We start from the raw sequence: 20319 nt of genomic DNA, 5'->3' as shown, positions 1-20319 counted from the left end.
TGTCAAAAATGCATGTGAAGCTGTCAAAAATGAACAGGGACTCTGTTTGAATAAAACTGTTTTGTAAAATGAGATATAGGAAGAAAAGCAGTCTGTCTAAATTAACAGATGTGATTTAAAATGATGCACATCTAACTTAAATTATTAAATCAATATAAAAATAGGCATTTGAACTATTTTAGTTATCAACCTAAAATTTAGTCCCAACTTATTTCTTGTCTTTTCATTGGAAAAGGGGGGTCAACTTTTTACTTTTTTAATCAAACCACCTATTTGACAGCTTCATGTGGATGTCTAACAGACTCGTGGTTAAACACTGAAAACAGTGAGACCAGAGCTCCTAACGCCCTACCAGTCTTCTAGCTCCAGTCTCGTTCCTGCCAGCTTTCCTCAAGAAATGGCACCATCACCTCCCCAGTTACTCAGACCAAACATCTAGGAATTACTCAACATTTCTGTTTCCTTCAACTCTCACAAACCAAGCCCTGTCAGCTTGACTCCCCAGACCTCCCACCCAATCTGTTTGTGTCTGCCTCCTGACTACCAGCCTGGCCCCAGCCCCACCACCTCACCTGGACTACAGCCACAGCCCCCTAAATGGACTCTCTGATATTGTTCCCCTCCCTTCCAATTCATTCTCCTCACAGCAGCCAGAGTCATCTTGTAACAAAGTACAGCTTAACATCTAACTACTTGCTCTCTTACTGAGAATAAACCCCAAACTCTTTTAATCCCCTACCACAGTTCCACTTGCCCATGCCGGCCTCCCCAGTGCTCTCAAGCCCACCGGGCTCTCACTGCCCCCAGGCTGGAATGCTCTCTCCTCACCTGCTCCCGGCTCCTCACAGCTTCCCCATCTTCCACATCTCTGGTCAGACGGCCCTTCCCTGATCACTCCACTGAAAGTGGCCTCGAACACATCATGTTCTCACCCTACACTATCAGAACTCTTATTATCAGGTATTTTTCCTGTTTACTAAGCTATTGTTGTATCATCATCTGTCTCCTCTGGCCAGATGTAAATTTATCAGTTACTTGTCTCTCTTGTTCAGAATGGCATCCCCGTACTTAGAAAATGCCTGTTCACTTAGTATGTCCTCAATAAGCATTTCTTGAGCAAAGTAAATGAATGATTAAATGAAGCCCTAAATTAACTGCATCAAAAGGGACATGACTCTTTCAAGATCTGAATGTTGGAAATCTGTGACAGAAAATCAAAATTGTTGTTTAACTATTAGTACAAATCACCCCTTAGATTTAAGCCTCATAAGTGATTATGGTTAATTCATCCTCATATACCCTACAGGGCCTAGAATATGTCTCAGACAGAGTCAGTGCTCAAAAATTCCTTATTTTGTGTTTTTTACTGGTATATTTAATTGCTCATAGCTGTTTTATTTCTTGGAAAGATGAATTCAGTATTAAATGGCACAGGAAGGGCAGATCTAGTATATTTAGCATTCAATCAACAATTTTTATTAACTACCACTCATGGGGGAAGGGCTTTCACACAACCACATTATTGATTATCTGAGTTCCTGTAATTATATGCTTATGCAGGAAAACACATGTTGTCATAACATCAAAACAATCATTTATGAACCAACCACAAATAAAAATAAACCATCTCTTACACCTCTCTCTTCAGGCATTCCTTGATGTTTTGCAGCACATGACCTACTATGTGGCCGTACAAAGTAAAGTGAGCCTTTCCTCTTAACGTTAGTATCTATCCTCTTTCAGTGATTTTTTAATATCTCAGTTTTTATACATATCACCTGCAAACTGAAATTAAAATTCTTATAGAAAGATACAGAAATTCTACAAGTATAAAGGGACGTTAGAGAACTGTTCTATTATTACACAAGGCCATTGACGATTAAGGGTTATAGCCAATTAAAGATCAGCTAACAACAAGGATAATGACTTAAAGAAACTTGAAAAACGAATCCTATTCAAATAATTACATTCAGGATTAAGAAAAGCTCTTAAAAAAACTGATGAAAGTTTCAAGTATAAATTCAAAAAACTGTTTTTGGGAAAAAAAAGACTATGATCTTGCTATAAAAGTCAAACATGAAGTAAAGATAGTGTTTGTGGTACAGTTTTGTCAGCAAATTAACTGTTTATTCTAAAACTAGAATGAAATGGAATTTTCATTATCTAAGTTTTTTAAAATCTAAGATCAATTTGTTTTCATAATTTGCGATCCTATTTTCTGTCTAAATGACCCAGATAATACAGACTCTTAAGGATGGTGTCCTTTAAAAAAATCTGACTGAATCCCTTGTCTACATTTCTCTGAAAACAAGTAATGTTTTATAAATCTAAAGCAAACCCCTGGAAAGAATGTATAATGTGTTCAAGAGAAGGGTCATGCTTAGGATTGCTGGATTTAGCAAATAAAAATACAGGACACCCAGGTAAAACTGAGTTTCAGATAAACAATGAATAATGTTTTAGAATAAGTAGTATCTGAAATTCAAATTCAACTGGGGGCCCTATAGTTCATCAGGCCGCCCTAGTCATTCTGTATTCTTTTTTCACAACTGAAATTGTTTGCAGGTAGACAGCAAAGAAAAGGCAGGTCTCATGAGGCATACTAATCAGTTCCAGGCTATCAAATCACTAATACTAATTTTATTGTCAAAAGGTCACAAAGGCCTACCACACGGGGACCCTGTGCATGGTAAACCGGCCTTCTGAGAGCTGGCAGACTAATAATTTACAGCATGAATACCCCTTACATCAAGCTCTGTCATGTCACTCTCCACACCACACTATATATTTAACAGGAGCAAAAACAAGGTACAATCTACTTATAAAAGAGAGACTGACAAATTAATTGCTGAAAATCCTTGGTTCTTGGGACTACAAAGTATTGAGAGGCTATGTTATTCAGCAGTGAGTCCAAAATTCTCATCTAATCTTAGCATTTGCTACTCACAGGGTGTGTGACCACTGGCAAATGACTTTCTTCTGAGTTTCAATTTCATCCTCTATAAAACAGAGAGAATGCCACCAATTCTGACTTTTTAATGAAGTGCAGGATGCTGACTGTCTTCAGCAGGGTATAAGCTGGCAGTCAGGAGATAATTCTAGTTCTAGCTACCATACTACACAGTTGTGAGGTTGAATAAATGGCACCTTCTCTGGAGTTCAAGTTTTTCAGTTTTAAAATGGGCCGCTGCAGTAACAGGCCATGAAGGCCCCACCACAGTTTACATTGTCAGTGGGCCAGGGGTGATCACTGGGTAATCAACTCAGTGTTTTTTTGGTCCTCAGCTTCCTCTTGTTTATTTTTTAATTGAGATATAGTTGATATTAGATATATTAGTTTTGGGTGTACAATAGTGATTCAATAATTACACATGTTCTAAGTGAAGTTACCATCTGTCACCATACAAAGTTATTATAAAGTTATTGATGATATTCCCTGAGCTATACTTTTCATTCCTGTGACTTACTTATCTTACTATTGAAAGCTTGAACTTCTTTATCCCCTTCACCTGCTCTGCACATCCCTCCACACTCTTCCTGTACGGCAACTACCAGTTTGTTCTCTGCACTTATGAGACCACTTCCGTTTTGTTTATTTTTTTAGATTCCACATATAAATGAAACCATAGGGTATTTGCTGTCTCACTCTTTTCACTTAGCATAATACCCTCTAGATCCATCCAGATGTCACAAATAGCAAGATTTCATTATTTTTATGGCTTATTTTTTTCATTGCAGATATGTAGCACATCTTTATCCATTCACATGTCAATGGATACTTAGGTTGTTTCCATATCTTGGCTATTGTAAATAGTGTTGTGATAAACATAAGAGTGCATACATCTTTTCAAATTAGTGCTTTTGCCTTCTTTGGGTTAAAATTCCCAGAAGTGGAATTACTGGTTCTTACAGTATTTCTATTTTTAACTTTCTGAGGAATGTCTGTACTGTTTTCCATAGTGGCTGTACCATTTTACATTCCCACCAACAGTGCCAATGTGTTCCCTTTTCTCCATGTCCATGCCAACACTTATTACTTCTGCTTCCTCTTTTTTAAATATGAGAAAGACCTGCTTACAAAGACCTCCTTACTCCTTCATTCACCACCCAGGTTTGATATATGAAAATACACATGGCGGCATTTCAAAATCTCTTCCATCTACTTAAGATTTCACTATCTCCCTTCCAGTGGAGGCATAGGGCTGGGGTCAGGGGCAATGGCTGTTCCTTTCCTCACAGAGCTCCACCAAGAGACTCAGGGAAATGATGAGGGAAGAGGATGAAGAGAAGGATGGCAGCACAAGCCCACAGGCTGAGTCGACCTGATGCGGTCTCACTTAGGCTGGACCCTGAGGACACAAAGTCCTTGGCCAAAGCAGATACTTCAGAATGACATTCTTTATAGAATGCCACTAACTCTCCCCACCTCAAATATAACAGCTTCACCATAACTCTACATAAGTTACATCCCAGCCATATGAGCAAAAGGAAAGGGACACAAGTCCACAGAGGTACTGGGACACTTGACAGCACTAATAACCTAGAGAGTCTACTTTCCTGTCTAAGCACGCCCTTGATAACTGCCTGAAAACCCAGGAGTCATCACAAGCAGAGTGGCCCTTTTGAAGTCTTGCAGTTGATTGAACTTTATAAGGCTGTTAATGAAAGCTAACAGGCCCCAGACATTTGAAATAAAGCCACGTCCAAAAGAAATGCAGTGAAAATTGATGCCAAGAATTTATAATCAATGACAAGATCCTGATGTTTAATATCCCATCCAAATCATTCCTTCCCCCTCACCAAAATCTGTTTTATTATCCTCCAGTCACTTCTTTCCTTCCTTATTTTATTACACAAAAAATTTCTTACCTCATGAAAGAGTTGCATTATGCACCTTTTCAAAATGGGTGAATTAAATTTAGGTGTTTTTTTTTTTAACCTTTACAATATATCTTAAAATTACCAGGAAACCCTTGAAAGCACCCAATAAATGTTGGGAGTTATTCCTCACTCATGTGATTGTGAATACCATCTGTGGTTTCAAGCTGTGTACAGCACAGATGCTGCTCAGGGTCACTAAGAGACCCTTTCCCACACAAGAAAAAAACAGAAAAGATTGACACTAATTACATAGGAGGAAATAAAGCCAAATGGCAGTTGCCAAAAACTGGCCATGAGTTGTCATGAATGTGACTTGAATTTTAAATCTCAAATCTTTTAAACAATGAATCCAATCAGAAGCTTATTGTCTTAATATTCTACTTCAGGAAAGACTCTTGCAGCTCAAACTGCTTATGCAATGATGATTGAATATGTAAATCAGTGTCATGAAGAATAATGTTTAACACATTTTGATTTCCTGAGATCTTTTTATAGCACTAACAACACTGCGCCCCTCAAGACGATGTCACAATGTGGGTGCCCCTACAAAACTAAGCGAGTCGGTGCACTCAAAGGCCAGGCAGCCAGGTTCAGGATGCGGCCAAGCTGGACACATCCAGGGATGGACATTTTCCGTCTTTAGTAATACACAGAGAGAGGAATAAATTCATTTGGGAGTAATAAAAAAGATCAAAGGAATTCTGGGATGTAGAAGCTTAGAAGATGAATTGTCATTTTTTTACAGTGGTTGTAACAGTTTATTACATCAAAACTATAAACATGGCAGAAATTAAGTGCTGTATTTCATTCCACACATCCTCTGTGCTTCTATTTTTTTAGGAGATATCCTTCTTTAAGGATAGATCGCCTAAATTAATGAATAAATTCAATGATGCCAAGATAGTAATACATTTTTAATGGATAAATAGGTTTAACTTTAGTGTCCTGGGTAGTCTTCATCTCCTATTTTTTTCTAAAAATTTTATGAACTGGTTAGTAATATTTGTTGAAAAATTAAAGGTCATACATTATATGGCACATACTCTGTTATGAATCAAAACTTTTCCCCTTTTCCAATTTCTCATTTCTCACTCAAGACTATTATAAGGCTATCACAGGAAAGAAAAACTACAATTTACAGTTTAAGTTTGAGATATTTTCCACTAATTTAGATAAGTCACAGCTTCTTCCAAATGTCTACTATCTAGTAGTACTAGATAGGATATGCAAAACTTATTGACAGGACAGAGGGATGCAAGCTCTCAAACAGCAGTTCAAATATTATTAGCAGAAGGGTTATACACACACTGACACAGACACACAAATATCTGTAGTCTGTAAGACCTCCATAAATTAATAACTTTACTTTGTACCAAAGCTGAACTGCTCTCATCTTACAAAATGAATCCTGAAAAAGACAGAAATTCTGTCGTCACATACATATGCAATACTTCAGGTGTCTTGAAAGGGGAAAAATTATTAAACTCCTTTGTCTCGGTTATACAGAATGATTCTTGGCATCTAGGAAAGTAAGATGGAAAAAAAGGATAATCTACAAGGCAAAGTAAAATTTAGATATAAGCACATTCATTCTCATGGGTTAGAAATATAATTAGATGAAACCTACTTGTAGAGCAAGTAGTTTAATGTGTTTTGTACTCTAACCTAAAAATAATGTATCAAAGATAAAAATTACTTGAAAATATACTTAGGGTATGTGCTCTAATACTAAAAATATAATTGTAATGGCCTAGTACCTAAATTTTCAGCTACTCTATTTTAAAATGTCATTTGAGAGTTCCCACTTTTTATACTCTAAAATCACATATGGAAACTAAACCCACATGGGCAAAGTCACTAGGCACATCATTTAGTAATAAAGCGCTTGCACATTAAGAGGTCCTAGGAGAAACTTTAACTTCTTCCTGAGTTAGATCCTGTATGACATTAAATCTATGAGCCTTTGCTCTGCTTCCATTAATACTGACACTGAACTTCAGTAGAGCATGGTGGTTAAGGGCCCCAGGTGGACAGATGGGCTTCAACCCTTGAGCTACTTCTTTGTAAGAGAGAGAGAGACCTTGAGTACATTATTTACTCTCTCTCTGAAATGGAGATAATGGCATTAATCCTCCTAGATTTAAGAAAATTAAAGGAAATGATGCATAGAAAGTGACAGCATAGAGTCTGGGACACAGTGTTAAAATACATGATTCTTATTGTAGTTAAGTTAATCTAGCATGAAATGGAGTATATATTTTTAAATGATTAATTTCTTTTGTAAATATAAACAATTTATTCAATGGGCTTCTACAGAATAACCAGGTATTATCTACTGCTTCTTAAACTCTGAGTTTAAAAGCACTAATTTTTCTACAGAAACACTCTTTGGGAAAAAAAGACTTGTTTTAATGTTAATATTTTTTCAAATTAGAACTGAAGAAACATAGACCTCCTGGACCAGTATCTACACTTACATATGCAATGATTTTATGAATAATAAATAAAGATTAAGAGCTGAACATTTAGTTGAGAAAAGTAAATGCAAGAACATAACTTGTTTTTCCATTACTACTTAGAAATGCTTTCAAAAGTAAGTTATAAATTTGGGGGGATAATTTTTTTCAAAATAACAGAGATAAGACCGATGATAAATGTGAGAAAATATACAACTAATCACCTGTGATGAAAACCATACCAATATTTTATAATAGCCATAATTCTGAACTGGAGAATGGTGTTAAGTACTTGATAAACCAAGGCTTCCCCACTCTGCTGTAGCCGGTGTGGGCGTTAAAGTCAGCCCATTTAGCTCCCGCCCAAGGGGCTCACTTGGAGACATTCTGTAAGTAGGTTCATGCCTGGGCCTCAAAGATGCCCTACAGCAAGTCCTTAGAGCAGGAACTTCTGGGGAGATTGGCAGGATACCGCCAACAAAACAGAGTAGAAAGTGGCAGGCCCCAAATGATCCAAGAAATACAATGCATTCTCAAATTTTTACGTCTATTATTAAAACACCATCCCTTTTTCTTTCTCTTCCATGCTTTTTTCATCAGTTATGTGAATTAATCACTAAAACCAGAATTATGAAGAGTGTACTAATTTCCTGTCTGGGAAGGGAAGGTCGATAACTTATTTAAAAATCTGCTAAAACTATCTGTAGGAAATACCTAAAACAAACTCACATCAAATATAATGTTAAACATTTTTCCTGCTCTTGGATCTTTATTTTACACAGTGTTACTTATGTTGTTTGCATGATTTGACCTGGATGCACTCCTTGTATTTGGAAATACTTAAAGATGAAAAGAACCAATCTGAGAAGTTGATACTGTTTTCCTGATGAAAATTAAGAATGCTTAGAGCTCAGAGATTTTTAATCTCACTTATGAATTTCTCTGCCTTGATTCTTACCCCTTTCCACTTTAAAGCCGAGGTTTATTCACATGCACCAGTCACAAAGCTGTGGACAAAATCAAGAAGTCTGGACTTCCATTCCAATTCCCTTTCCAATATCTTACACAATCCACAAAAGATTCTGTTCAAACTGCTAACACAAATTCACTTAAAAAATAAGGACATCTAAAGTCTGTAAAATCGCTGTTCTTTTGTCCAAAGTTGCACCTACCAGAATAAGAGAATGGCTATCAAAGTTTATGATTACATTTAAGGCACTGATGATTTTCAAGTAATAGTAAACTACTGAAAACCACTCTAAAAGAGATAAAGAAATATGCATTATTTCCTTTCAATTACTTAAGAACTCTATGAAATAAAATGCTATTATTTCCATTGTACAGAGGAGGCAAATAAAGTACCTAAGGTCTTACTCATAGAGGTAGTTCTGGGTTGAAGCTTAAATCTGTCCTACTTAGGGCCCTAACCACCTTAAAAAGAAATAAATTTTAAAGGGTTCAACTCCCAACCAAGTAGTAGTGCCACCCCTTGGAGGGCATTTGGAAATGTGTGTCACAATGATTGGGGCACTCCTGGCATTTACTGTCTGGGACCCTAGGATGATAAATATCCTGTCATGCACTGAACAGTCTCTCACACACACAAAAAGTGTCACCACCAAATGCCAGTAGCATCCATCCCCTTTGAGGAACACTGGTTTAGATGAATTAAAAGAGTAAGATATCTATGAGGGCATTAAATTAAATGGGAGACTTTAGGCACCTCTAAGTAATATTCTCCAACAACCTCTACTCCAATGTTGCTGCAAGTAGTTCATTTGGGCCTGGTATGGAAAGGAAATGAACATTCTGCCTAAAGTTATTAATGTTTCCAAGTTTCCTCCAGGTATGGAAACATCTGAGAAGATTGCTGGGACCAAATATATATAGAATGCAGAATTGCCTCATAATGCTTTTACATTCATATTTGACTGAGAGCTGGAGGAGACATGTTTTGTAATGTTCCATGCATTCACAATCACATGTATGAAAAATGTTCCTTAAAGAAGAATCTACTTACATCTAAAAAAACAAGAACTGAAATCCCTGCTGTAAATATGTAAACTGGTTTGCTTTGCAGCTTAGACATGGAAAGGAGTAGACTAGACTAAACTGGCACTTCTCAGGCTGAGGTATGAGAGGCCCTGAGAGTTCAAGAGATTATGTTTTGAAGATCTGTATTTTTTCTAAGAAAATGTTTTAATTTTGTGTTTTCACACTGATGACAAGTAAAACAAACAAAAGGTGAAATGGGTATGCTTTCAATTACTGGGCTAACCACCTTATAAACAAGTACTGTCCTGCAGTTTTAGAGGTAAGGTGCCTATTTGTGTTTACAATCACAATGTAGCCCTGTGGTTTGGGGATAAAGAGAAAATAAAAGAGGTAGATATGAGATGCAAAATATGCTTTCAAACCAAGTAAAAACCAAAAGCTGGTGTTCTGTGCTATAGGAATAAAAGTGTCATGACTGCTCAAGCAGAGAGACCAGTGGGAGCAGTGAACCATCACAGGGCACCTGGAACAATGGTAAACTGACCTCGTCAGACCCTTCATCGGGCAGCCAGGCCACATTCACTTTGCAAGGATGATTTCATCAATGACAACCTGCATTTGGCTGGAGTCTTATCATTTTCCTCATAGTTAACTCATAAATTTATTTTGGTATTACAGTTGCATAAATGCTGTCATTATGATTAAATTTTACCCACTCACGAGAATGCTACATTTAACTAACATTAAAACAAAAGAAAGTCAACACTAGCTATGGTGGGTATTGGCAACTTCTGGATGTGCCCACAACACTTCCCTTTGGGAATCTCCTCCTCCAGACATTTCACACCATGGGTTACCTGCCCCAACAAAGTAGTCAACAACCCTGTTCTTCTGGGCACAATGATTGGTCCAGAGAAGGCATGTGACCCCAGCAGGGCCAGAATAATTTTGAGGGGACTGATATAGGTAAGTAGGTAGTTCTCTAACATGAGAAGTTTAAGACTCAGAGATTTGCCAAGAAGAAACTTTTCCAGCACATGAAGAAAGCATGCAGGAGAATAAAGCCAACACAGCATAAAGCCAAAAGATGGTAGAATGGATGGGTGGATGCAGAGAGGGAAGGAGGGAAGGAGGGAGGGAGGGAGGGAAGGAGGAAGGGAGGAAGGGAGGAAGGCAGGCAGGAAGGAAGGCAGGAAGGCAGGAAGGAAGGCAGGAAGGCAGGAAGGAAGGAAGGAAGGAAGGAAGGCAAGAAGGAAGGAAGGAAGGAAGGCAGACAGGAAGGAAGGAAGGAAGGAAGGAAGGAAAGGAAGGAAGGAAGGAAGGAAGGAAGGAAGGAAGGAAGGAAGGAAGGAAGGAAGGAAGGAAGGAAGGAAGGAAGGAAGGAAGGAAGGAAGGAAGGAAGGACAAATAGATTAGAGAGATTATAAACAGAATCTTGACAAGATTATTTGATCAGCTGAATTTCCCAGCCAAACCAATCCCCAGACACTTCAATTATGAGTTATTTTGTATGAGCTCAAGTTGGGTTTCTGTCACTTGTGACCAGAACCTTTCTGACTAATATACTGGATATCAATAATAATGTCTTTCTTTAACAGGGGGTTAAGCTTGAGAAACATTGGATTACATGATCTCTTAACTCTGAAGTACAAAAATCCTTTGTGTGTGTGTGTGTGTGTGTGTGTGTGTGTGTGTGTGTGTGTGTGTGTGTGTGTGTATGTGTGTGTGTGTTTTAATTATTTCACCAGCTTCAAAGGTCAGGATCTTTTCTCTTCAGCAAAGGTTATTCAACAGAGAATAAAAATGATGATTCTTTTTTTTTTATAGTTATCACTAGAGATGTGATACCAGATGGGGACCTTCTCTCTCCCAAGTTTAGATATAACAGAAGTATTCAGAAAAGATAACTTGCAGAAAGTTGACCTCAACTTTACAATTCAGAATCAAGAAAAAAGGCTTGAAGAATACAGAAGCTAATAACAGCACATAAGGCTTTAAAAGGCATGTTTACTACAAACTACAAAACAGGCAAATGTATATATGTGCATACATATACAGTGACCCCTGAACAACACAGGTGTGAACTTTGCAGGTCCACTTATATAAGGATTTTTTTCAACTAATAAATTGGAAATTTTTTGGAGATTTGTAACAATTTAATAAAACATTTTCTTTTCTCTAGCTTAAGTTTTTTTAAGTATACATTACAGAACACATATAGCATACAAAATATATGTTAATGCAGTGTTCATGTTATCAGTAAGGCTTCGGTCAACAGTAAGCAATTAGTAGTTAAGTTTTGGGGGAGTCAAAAATTATATGTGGATTTTTGACTGGATGGGGGTCAACACCCTAACCCCTGTGTTGTTCAAGGGTCAACTGTACCTATACCTACGTAGATACAAATATATATCATATATAGAGATCTATATCATATATATAGAGATAAATTTATCATCTATATAGATATATGTCATATATCTATTTGTATCTTTAAAGGCTTTTTAAAGGCTATTTAGATTGCTTATCAAAATGATTGACATAAACTTAACAGCTTGCTTTACCTGCCTTAAATGTTTGGTTGGCAGAAAGTATAAATTCCTGCCACTTAGAGAAAATGACTAAAGCACTTACACTGTGAAACAAAGTCTGTGCTTCAAAATCAAATGAGAATGCCAAGTCGGCAAATAAGATTACAGAGCTAAATATCAGATGAATGACTCATATGGAAAGACTTTCTTCCATTTTTATTCCTTAGGTATTCACAGGCACTTTTTACTGAGAATCTGATATAACAAGATATATCCTAGGCCACATCCATCAACTGTAACAGTGGGCAACTGAATCTACATCTGTCCAGCTCAACTCACTTCACAGGAAGTCCTGCCAAGTCAGTACCTAGTCTGAATCCTAAATTCAGAAATTAGTAATTCTTCAACCCTCCATTATCAATCAACTCAGTGGTTTAACTGACCTAACAGTCCTTACTAAAGGCTTTTATCCTACAATCAGCTCTGAGAACACAGAACAAATCTAACTCTACACAACAGTTAGAGGTTTAACAGATTACTAGATTGAAAAGTGTTTGGGGGATAAACTAATAAATACCAAGCAGTTCTGTTTAGCCTTTTCAGTTAGGACATAATCTTTCCCAATTATTAAAACATATCGGGAAGTTTAAGCAAAGTTCTAATTTGTGTTTTTACATCTAGAAGAAGGGGAGCATCTTACCAAGACACATTACCTACAGTCAGATAAGGGTGAAGGTACACCCTTTACCTATACAACTTGAAGCAGTTTCAAATATTTTAACAGGAATGACAGAGACCAGAGACAAATACTCTATTTTGGTGGAATTATTTAAAAAGGAAATTTTGTTGCACAACATAATCCAAATGCTAACAACTGCTTATCTTTTAGTGCTGAAAACATGATCTTATGAGTATGCTGGTGATGTCTACAGATATGAAAAAAAAAAGCTACAGAATTGTACGTACTACAAGCCTATTTAAGTTTGTATTATACTTAGCAAATGGATTTATTTCAATATCCAACTTTGACTAATTTCCACTTCATTAATTCTACCACGTCTTTTGAAATCATTACCTTGTATTTGCAGGCTCTAAAATGGATTTGAATTTGAAACTAGGAGACCAGAGGTAGAAGGGCAATGAGAAACATCTACAGATTCTTCCAGGAAAGAATTTAATGCACATGAGTACTTTCAGGGAACTGAAAGGCAGCTTCGAGCTTGCTATGAACCCTGAACACAAACAATTCAAGAAAAAAAAACCTATCTGCATCAGAATTACTTTGGTAAAAACATAAGTAAAATCAAAATCAGACTGAAACAATGCCTACAGGTTTTTTTAACTTCAGTACTATTGATTGCTTAATAAAATCTGCTCAACAGATTTGTCTGAAAAGTGTGTAAAAAGATATTCCTTTATAGCAGTAAGTTTTATGAGTGGATGGCAATATTTTATATCACCTGATTTTAATATAAATACACCAAAAAAAGTTACAGCTTTTAGAGATGAGAAAAAAATTACAAAATGAAAGAATCCTAAACACAGGACTCAGAACGTCAATACTTCAGCTCAGCTCTGCAGTGTCAAGTAAAGTCTGCCATAGAAAACTACACGAAGTGTGAAACTTCTGTTTCTGGACTTTGATCTAAATGGTCATAAAACTTGTGCTCATTTAGTATCTCCTATTCCAGTATATGCCAAATATTCTCAAGCTTTTGCCCGCTACAAAACAAAGCAATAAAAAGTCAATCTTTACCCCTACAATACTAAATGATCTAAAACATCACCCATATCACAGAACTGATTAGTAACTAATGAAAGGTAACATTACCGTAATATGCTGTCAAGAATAACAGCTGTTAAAGTGGCATTAGCACCAGGGAGACTTTGTGAATGCATGTGCATTAGAGCCCTTAATTAACAGTATCTCAGGCCTGTAGGACTGCGAAGTTGTCTAGAATAGTGAGGGTGGGAGTTGCCCATATTTATAGTCTACTAATCTCGTTATTCTCTATGAAAATCGATTATGTTAGGAATTGTTCAACTAACACTCTCAAATTCAAGTTGTGATTACTAAATAGCAGCTATGATTCAGGCTACAGCTTTTTAATGAGGTGTTTAGTTCAGTATTTGAAGATAGTTACAGGAAACAATGTAGTATAGCAGCATAACTGCTTTTAAGGTCAACCAAAATTCACAGACGTTTAAGAGAGAATTTAGGGATTCCAGAACCTTCATTCCGTTCAACTATTACTGAGTACAGATTATTCAGTATGGGAATATCACGGAGAAACACACGTGCATGTCAAATGACAATTAAAGAATGTGCAATAGTTCCATCAACATGCCTGTTTACAGGCACATGTGACCAATCTAAGTGAATTCAAATTTATTTTAAATTTTAAAACATTTCAAATGCCCCTACAGAGCGGTTTCATGGGTTTCCCGAATCACACACAGTATTGATGTTACATTTACCAAGTGTAACAAAACGGGGAAAAGCAAAGTTAATGTGAGCTTCTAGCTAAAAAAAAATCTTAGCTCTAAAGTTAAGTTAAAATGTCTGCAATAAGTGTTTACCACAACAACTGGGTTTAGCAGTTTGGCATTTCTATAATCAACCAACGTCTAATCTCTCAATCTTATTTTAAGTCTTCAGAGTAAATGCCACCAAATGGAAGCCTAAACTGGAATGTTGTTTTGTGACGAACCTCTGGCTACACAAAAAGTCTTAGGTTATATTTTTTACACTGACAAATTTCAGCACTTTATAACTCCTAAAATTGAGGGCCTGTATTACTCTGAAAACATTTTACACGTTTGTTTTCCAACTTAAACTCAACATAAACTCTTAAGAAAACATATATATGTCTCAAAGAAAGTGTTCAGTTTATCGTCAAAATATTGTTAATATCTACAACATAAAAGCCCTAACCTGACACCACAGAGTGTCAGATGATCTAAATTTCACACTGAGCAGTGTAATTTTGAGAATTAGGATTTTAAGCCTCTGCTACTTGGGAGAAGAAGTAATGCGAAAAGAAACATGACTTAATTCTTTCACTTTATTTTCCAACAAAAAGTAACTTTCAGTTTTGGCAGGCTCTGAAAGTGTTCTATATATGGCCAGTTTGAAACTCCCACAAGTTTCTGTCTTTAAAGAGAGAGGGGAGAAAAATGAAGAGGACAGTTAGGCTGATTTGTAAGTCAAGTAACTTCTATCAAATATTAATAATCTGCTTAAAGAACGCACCCCCATCGCCTCCCTCCACCCCACACAGCCCAGTTCTCTTGCCCACTCCCCGTTCTCTGCGCTGTAATTTAGTGAGGGCAGAAAGTGGAAGTGTGTGCAAGAGTCAGAGGAAACCGGACAGATGACCTCGGAGGAGCAGGTGACCTCTGCAAACTATCGGCCTACGGCCTTGGATAATTCCAGACCTGGATGGCCTTAGCGCCTAACCCTAAACTAGCAGGGAAGTGTCTTTAGAAAAGAAACCACTTTCCTCTTAGGGTTTATCTTCTGGTCTTTCTGGATTTAGGGTTTTGAAGGAAGAAGGCGGAAGTGGGGAAGAGGATTTTAAAAGAAGTAAGATTTGTCCCAAAGCCGTCGCCGCTGTCAAAAACCCCCGCAACTGAACAAGCCGACAGGAGCTCGGAGAAACAGGGATGAAGAGCCCCACCTAGGACCCCAAAGTAACACATCCGTAAGGGAGTATAGGAAGACAGTATCCTACAGTCCATTTTCAATGAGGCATCGCCCCGCCGGCTGACCCGGACGCCAGCACCCGACCCCCGCCGCTCCCCCGGGGACAGTGGGAAAGGGTGGGGGTGGGATGCTGAGGAACTACCTTGTTTTGTCTCCAAAGGGCAACATAGCAAACGTGGGAAGTTCGAGGTGCAGATCCGGCGGCCTCGGCGGACCCTGGACTCCAAGAGGCTCCGGGGGGCGACGACGGGCCCAGGTGCGGCCGGTGACTGGGAGCCGGCTCCCCGACCAGCCCCGCGCTGCGCCGCCCCCTGGTGGGAAGCGCCGGGCAGAGCCGCGCGCCGGCGGGAGGGAGCCCAGCGGAGAGTCCCGGCGGGCCGCTCACCATCACCGCCCCGCGCGTCTGGCTGGCGGCCGCCGCGGGTGCTGGCGGCCAAGGGGTTCGGGCCCCCTCCAAAAAGGTGCGCCCTGGAGTGAGCCTTCCTCGTGCAGCGCCTGTGCCCGCGCCCCGGCAACGCACTCTCCCCTCAGGCTGCGGGGGACCCGCCCGCCGCGCACTCTCCGCTCCGCCCTCCTCGTCCCGCTGCTTCAACCCCAACCTCCCAACTCTACGGCCGGCGTTTCCCACGCACCCGCCCGCCCGCGACGCAGCCGCCTCTCGTAGGACAGGCTCCCCGCTCCCCGCTCCCCGCCCTCCGCAGCGGCCGCCCGGGCGCTTGGCTACCGACCAGGACGCACTGCCTCTGGGTCTGCTCGGGCCGCCCAGGACCCGCCAGCGCCCCGCGCTCCGCTGCCCGCCGCGCCTCCCTCGCGAACCCCCTGCGGAGCCCGCGCAGCAGCGCCGCCGTAGGCGCGGGAGCCGCGAAAGGAGGCGGGCGGGACTGGACGCGGGCAGAAGGCGACAGACAGCACTTACTCTGGAAAGGCTCCGGCATGTTGCTGCCTTTGGGCTTCCTCGTGGTCTCGCCCCTGCCCCGGCTTCCCTGCCCCGCCAGGGCCGGGACTGGGGACGAACGGGGGAGGCGCCGAGCCACCGGGACCGAGCTGGAAATGGTGCTTCCGGAGCTGCAGGGAAGGGGCTCAAAAACTGTTCTGGTTTCGCTAAGGAAATTTAGGGGGACCACAGGCTGGAGAAGGGCTGGAGGGAGGCCTGTGAGCGCGGATGTACGATAATCTTGCTCCCAGGTTATACCCGGGCAGCCTAGTGTTGAGGGGTCGGCATGTACATTTTTGTATTTGAACTTTGTGGGCAAGTTGGATCGAATCCGACGCTCTGCTCGCCTTAAAGCTGAGGGCTCTACACTTAACAGGCAAGGACCTACTGGAAAAGCAAAGGACCTGGGAACGGAGGTTGTTCAACGGTGAACTAGGGGAAAATTCAACAGGAGAGAGAGATCAGCCCCAGGTCACGCTCCATGCCCGGCCGGGTCTTTCGTGAGTCCTCGTCTTACCTGGTAGCCTTCCTAACGAAGTAAGAGAATGTAAAGTCCCAGTGATCGTCCAGCCACGCTTCTACCGAGTCCTGGTCCCGGGGCTGCGGCCGCGCCGACCCAGCGCCCGCCCGCTCCATGATAGGCGCGGCGCGTCTCTGCGGCTGGCTGGCGCTTGTCCTCTGCCCCAGCTGGGGTCCCTCCCGAGGAGGAGCAGGCTCTGCCTCCAGACCGCCCCCCTCGCCTGCCCGCAGTGCGACCGGCTTTCGGAGAAGCTGCTCAGGAACCGGCCAGCCTCCGCTGCTCCCCGCCTCTCCCGGCCCTCCTGTCCCAGGTGTGGCGGGCGAGCCGGGGGCAGCAGCCCTGCGTCCTCCTGGTGTCAGGCCGAGACTGCCCCTCGCAGCCTCTCAAGTGCCCAGATTCCGAGGCTGCCGCGCAGCGACTGGCGAGCTCTCCGGAAGCCCAGTGGCCAGCGGCCACGCGGCCGCTGGGGTGCGCTGCGCGGAGCCTGCTCAGGGGGAGCACGCGAAAGGGGCGGCGGGCGTGTTCGCAGCGTCCCACTGCAGCCAAGTCCCGCCGCGAGGACCCGTCTGGAGGCCAGACAGCGGCGGCTAGAGAAGTTTCGCCCGAAAGTGAGAGGAGCTGTTACCCTGCAGCTTTTGGTCGGGCCTGGAAGAACAATGACCACCCCGCCTTGCTGTCCTACCGCCGGGGCTTGGATCGGGGGCTGCGAGGTTCGACCTCCCTCCCAAGCCCGGCCCGCGTGGGGCTCACAGCGCCCAAGGCATCGACCGCGCCCCGGTCGGGCTGTTGGGGCGTGTGCCACCGAAACAGAAACAGATGTGCGGGTCCTGGTACCTTCCAACAAAGACATACCTGTGTTTAATGTTAATAATAACAACAGTAATAATAATGATAAATTAAGCTCCTTAGCATCGAACACTCCCTTTTCATGACTGGAAAAAGATTTTCTGGAGAAAGGGAAAAGGTATAGAAATCACGGATGGTTTGTGTATCACGTCAGCAAACAGGGGCACCTCTGTACAATCGGGTTAACTCCAGAGCATGGGCGCTACCCGGCTACAGTGCAGAGCAGCTAGTCAGTCCCAGTTGAAATATTTCAGTAGAATCTCTCACTCACTCTCACTCACACACACACACACACACACACACACACACACACACACACAGTATCCGTTTACAAGGGCACAGCCTTTCTACCGTTTTGTCTGATACCCATCACGAGCTACAAAAAGGGAATTAGTATCTTCCTTTGTTTTGTTTTCATCCCCATTTCCCTGTCCCGTATTTGCAGTTTTAATAGGTTACTTTGCAATGACCTAATTTTTTTTGGCAGTATTACATCTGGAGTTGTATGTCTCACAACGTGTGAATGATACCACAGTAGTAATATACCCAACGTGATTTAGCTGACATACTTTCAAAACGCTGCTTTCAAAATATTCTTGGCAAGAATGTAAGACTTACTCACTACACAGAAACACATAATTAAATTGATAATTTAAGGGCGTTTTAAAATGTCTTCAATGCCCCAATGCAATGGTTTTTCCTTCTTGCATAAGTAATTGTCTCTTTGCAACTTCGGTCTCTGAAACTTTACTGTTGTGTGCAAGTAACCACACACCAATAAAAAGCAAGCAAAGGAGTAGAGTGTAAAGTAATGCACGATAAATTATATCAGATTTTTAAATGAGAGTTATTTCCTGGTTTGTTACTATGATAGTGACCATAAGCTAGAGACTCTCTTCAGTGCTCAATTTTTCTCTGTGGAAATCCATGCCCTTTTCCTAACAGGAGATTAATTATAATTGAAAACTCTACCTAACTACTAAAGATAGAGTGAATTTTTTACTTGAATTGTGTTTTGATTGTCTACCTTGATTAAATAAATAGGCACTACCCAAATGTCCATTTTTTCCTCCTAACCTGAAAGGGCTACATTATCAGAAACCACAAAGGTTTCTGGAAAATTACTGCCCGAAAAACAATCCATGGATTCTTCTATCAGTGAATCTCAATTCTGTGTAGTATAAATGGCGGGTTGGGAGTTGCTGTGAAGGCCAGTTGCCTAAGGGAGCATATTACAAGGGATTGGGAGATGAGGTGTTTCAGATGATTCTAGTCTTTAGAAAACTCAGATAAAATTTGTAGCAATACCTCTTTTAACTTTAAAGTACATAAAGGTAACCATATTTTGAACTGGTCTCAGCCTGGGCTTTTGTTTCCCAACCCCATTTTATTTATTTTTATCCCAATTTGCTCAATTATTTTGTTTTAATTTATTCATATGGATTGAACTAAGCATCTCAAATCTTGTTTTAGAATGAGTTGAAGAATGAGTAAGTAATAAGTATTATCCATAAAAAACTTGAAAAATGTTGTTAATGCTATTTACAACAAACAATTATGCAGTGACTTAACAGAAAGCCCTCCAGTGTATTCACACTGTACTGGAATATTACCCAAACTCTCTCATATGGTTTACAAGATTCTGCAGGGTTTGGCTTTTACCTATGTCTGTAGTTAAAGGTTTTGGTCATACAATTAGAAAACAAACAAAATAATGATGATCAAATTCCTTTTCCAAAAAAGAGAACACAAACTGTTAATATTCACAATGTCTTTACTGCCTTGCCTTTTTTCACATACTATGTGGTATCTTCTGTTCCCTTGCAGCAATTCTGTATATTCTAGCCTTGAGAATATTGAGTGAATATATTGCATATATAATGAAATCCAGATTTCTCATTGTTGAAGGGGGAAAACTAGAAGGTATATTGTGATGTTGAAATGGAACTGGAGGTTAAAAATTACGTGTGTGTGTGTGTGTGTGTGTGTGTCTATGCAAGTGATGTGGGGAAATCCCACATAACAAGAAAATGCGGGCAGTTTCTAAGAGTTGTAACTCCAAGCTGACAGCCTACAAGAAGCTCCAGCTAGCAAGAACATGAATCCCTCAGTCTTCTAACTACAAGGAACTGAATTCTCCAACTACCTGAATGAATACAGAAGCAGATAATTTCTTCAGTCAAGCCTCAGATGAGACTACAATTCCAGCCAAAATACTGCTTGCAGCCTTCTGAGATGCTAAGCAGAAGGTATCTTCATAATTGACATCTTAATAATACTGAGTCCTACATTCCATAAACATTGTCTATTTATCCATTTATTTCAGTCTCTAAAATTTCTTCCAGCAATGTCTTACAGTTTTTAGTATATATGTCTTGCACATATTTTGTTAAATTTATCTCTTTATATTCCAGCTCTGCCACTGAGAAGTACTAAAAGCAATGACATTC

General features: G+C 40.5%; 1 protein-coding gene across 3 annotated transcripts in view; it reads right to left on the bottom strand.

The window, feature by feature from the left end:
* Window positions 1-17427, bottom strand: part of PDE5A (phosphodiesterase 5A) — a 142838-nt gene extending 125411 nt beyond the window's left edge. Inside the window, exon 1 of one of the 3 annotated variants that reach the window (XM_036908606.2) lies at window positions 17021-17427. In XM_036908606.2, the coding sequence (XP_036764501.1) occupies window positions 17021-17139 (119 nt within the window). In that variant the 5' untranslated portion in view covers window positions 17140-17427. Of the gene's footprint in view, window positions 1-15711; window positions 15866-17020 lie in introns of those variants that run through there. The other 2 variants (XM_036908604.2, XM_036908605.2) reach the window with 2 other exon arrangements.
* Between the last annotated feature and the right edge of the window lie 2892 nt (window positions 17428-20319).

The sequence above is a fragment of the Manis pentadactyla genome, chromosome 5, assembly GCF_030020395.1.
Source record: "Manis pentadactyla isolate mManPen7 chromosome 5, mManPen7.hap1, whole genome shotgun sequence".
Taxonomy (NCBI): domain Eukaryota; kingdom Metazoa; phylum Chordata; class Mammalia; order Pholidota; family Manidae; genus Manis; species Manis pentadactyla.
The sequence above is the reverse complement of the archived record's forward strand: the minus strand, read 5'-3'. Positions and strand labels throughout refer to the sequence as shown.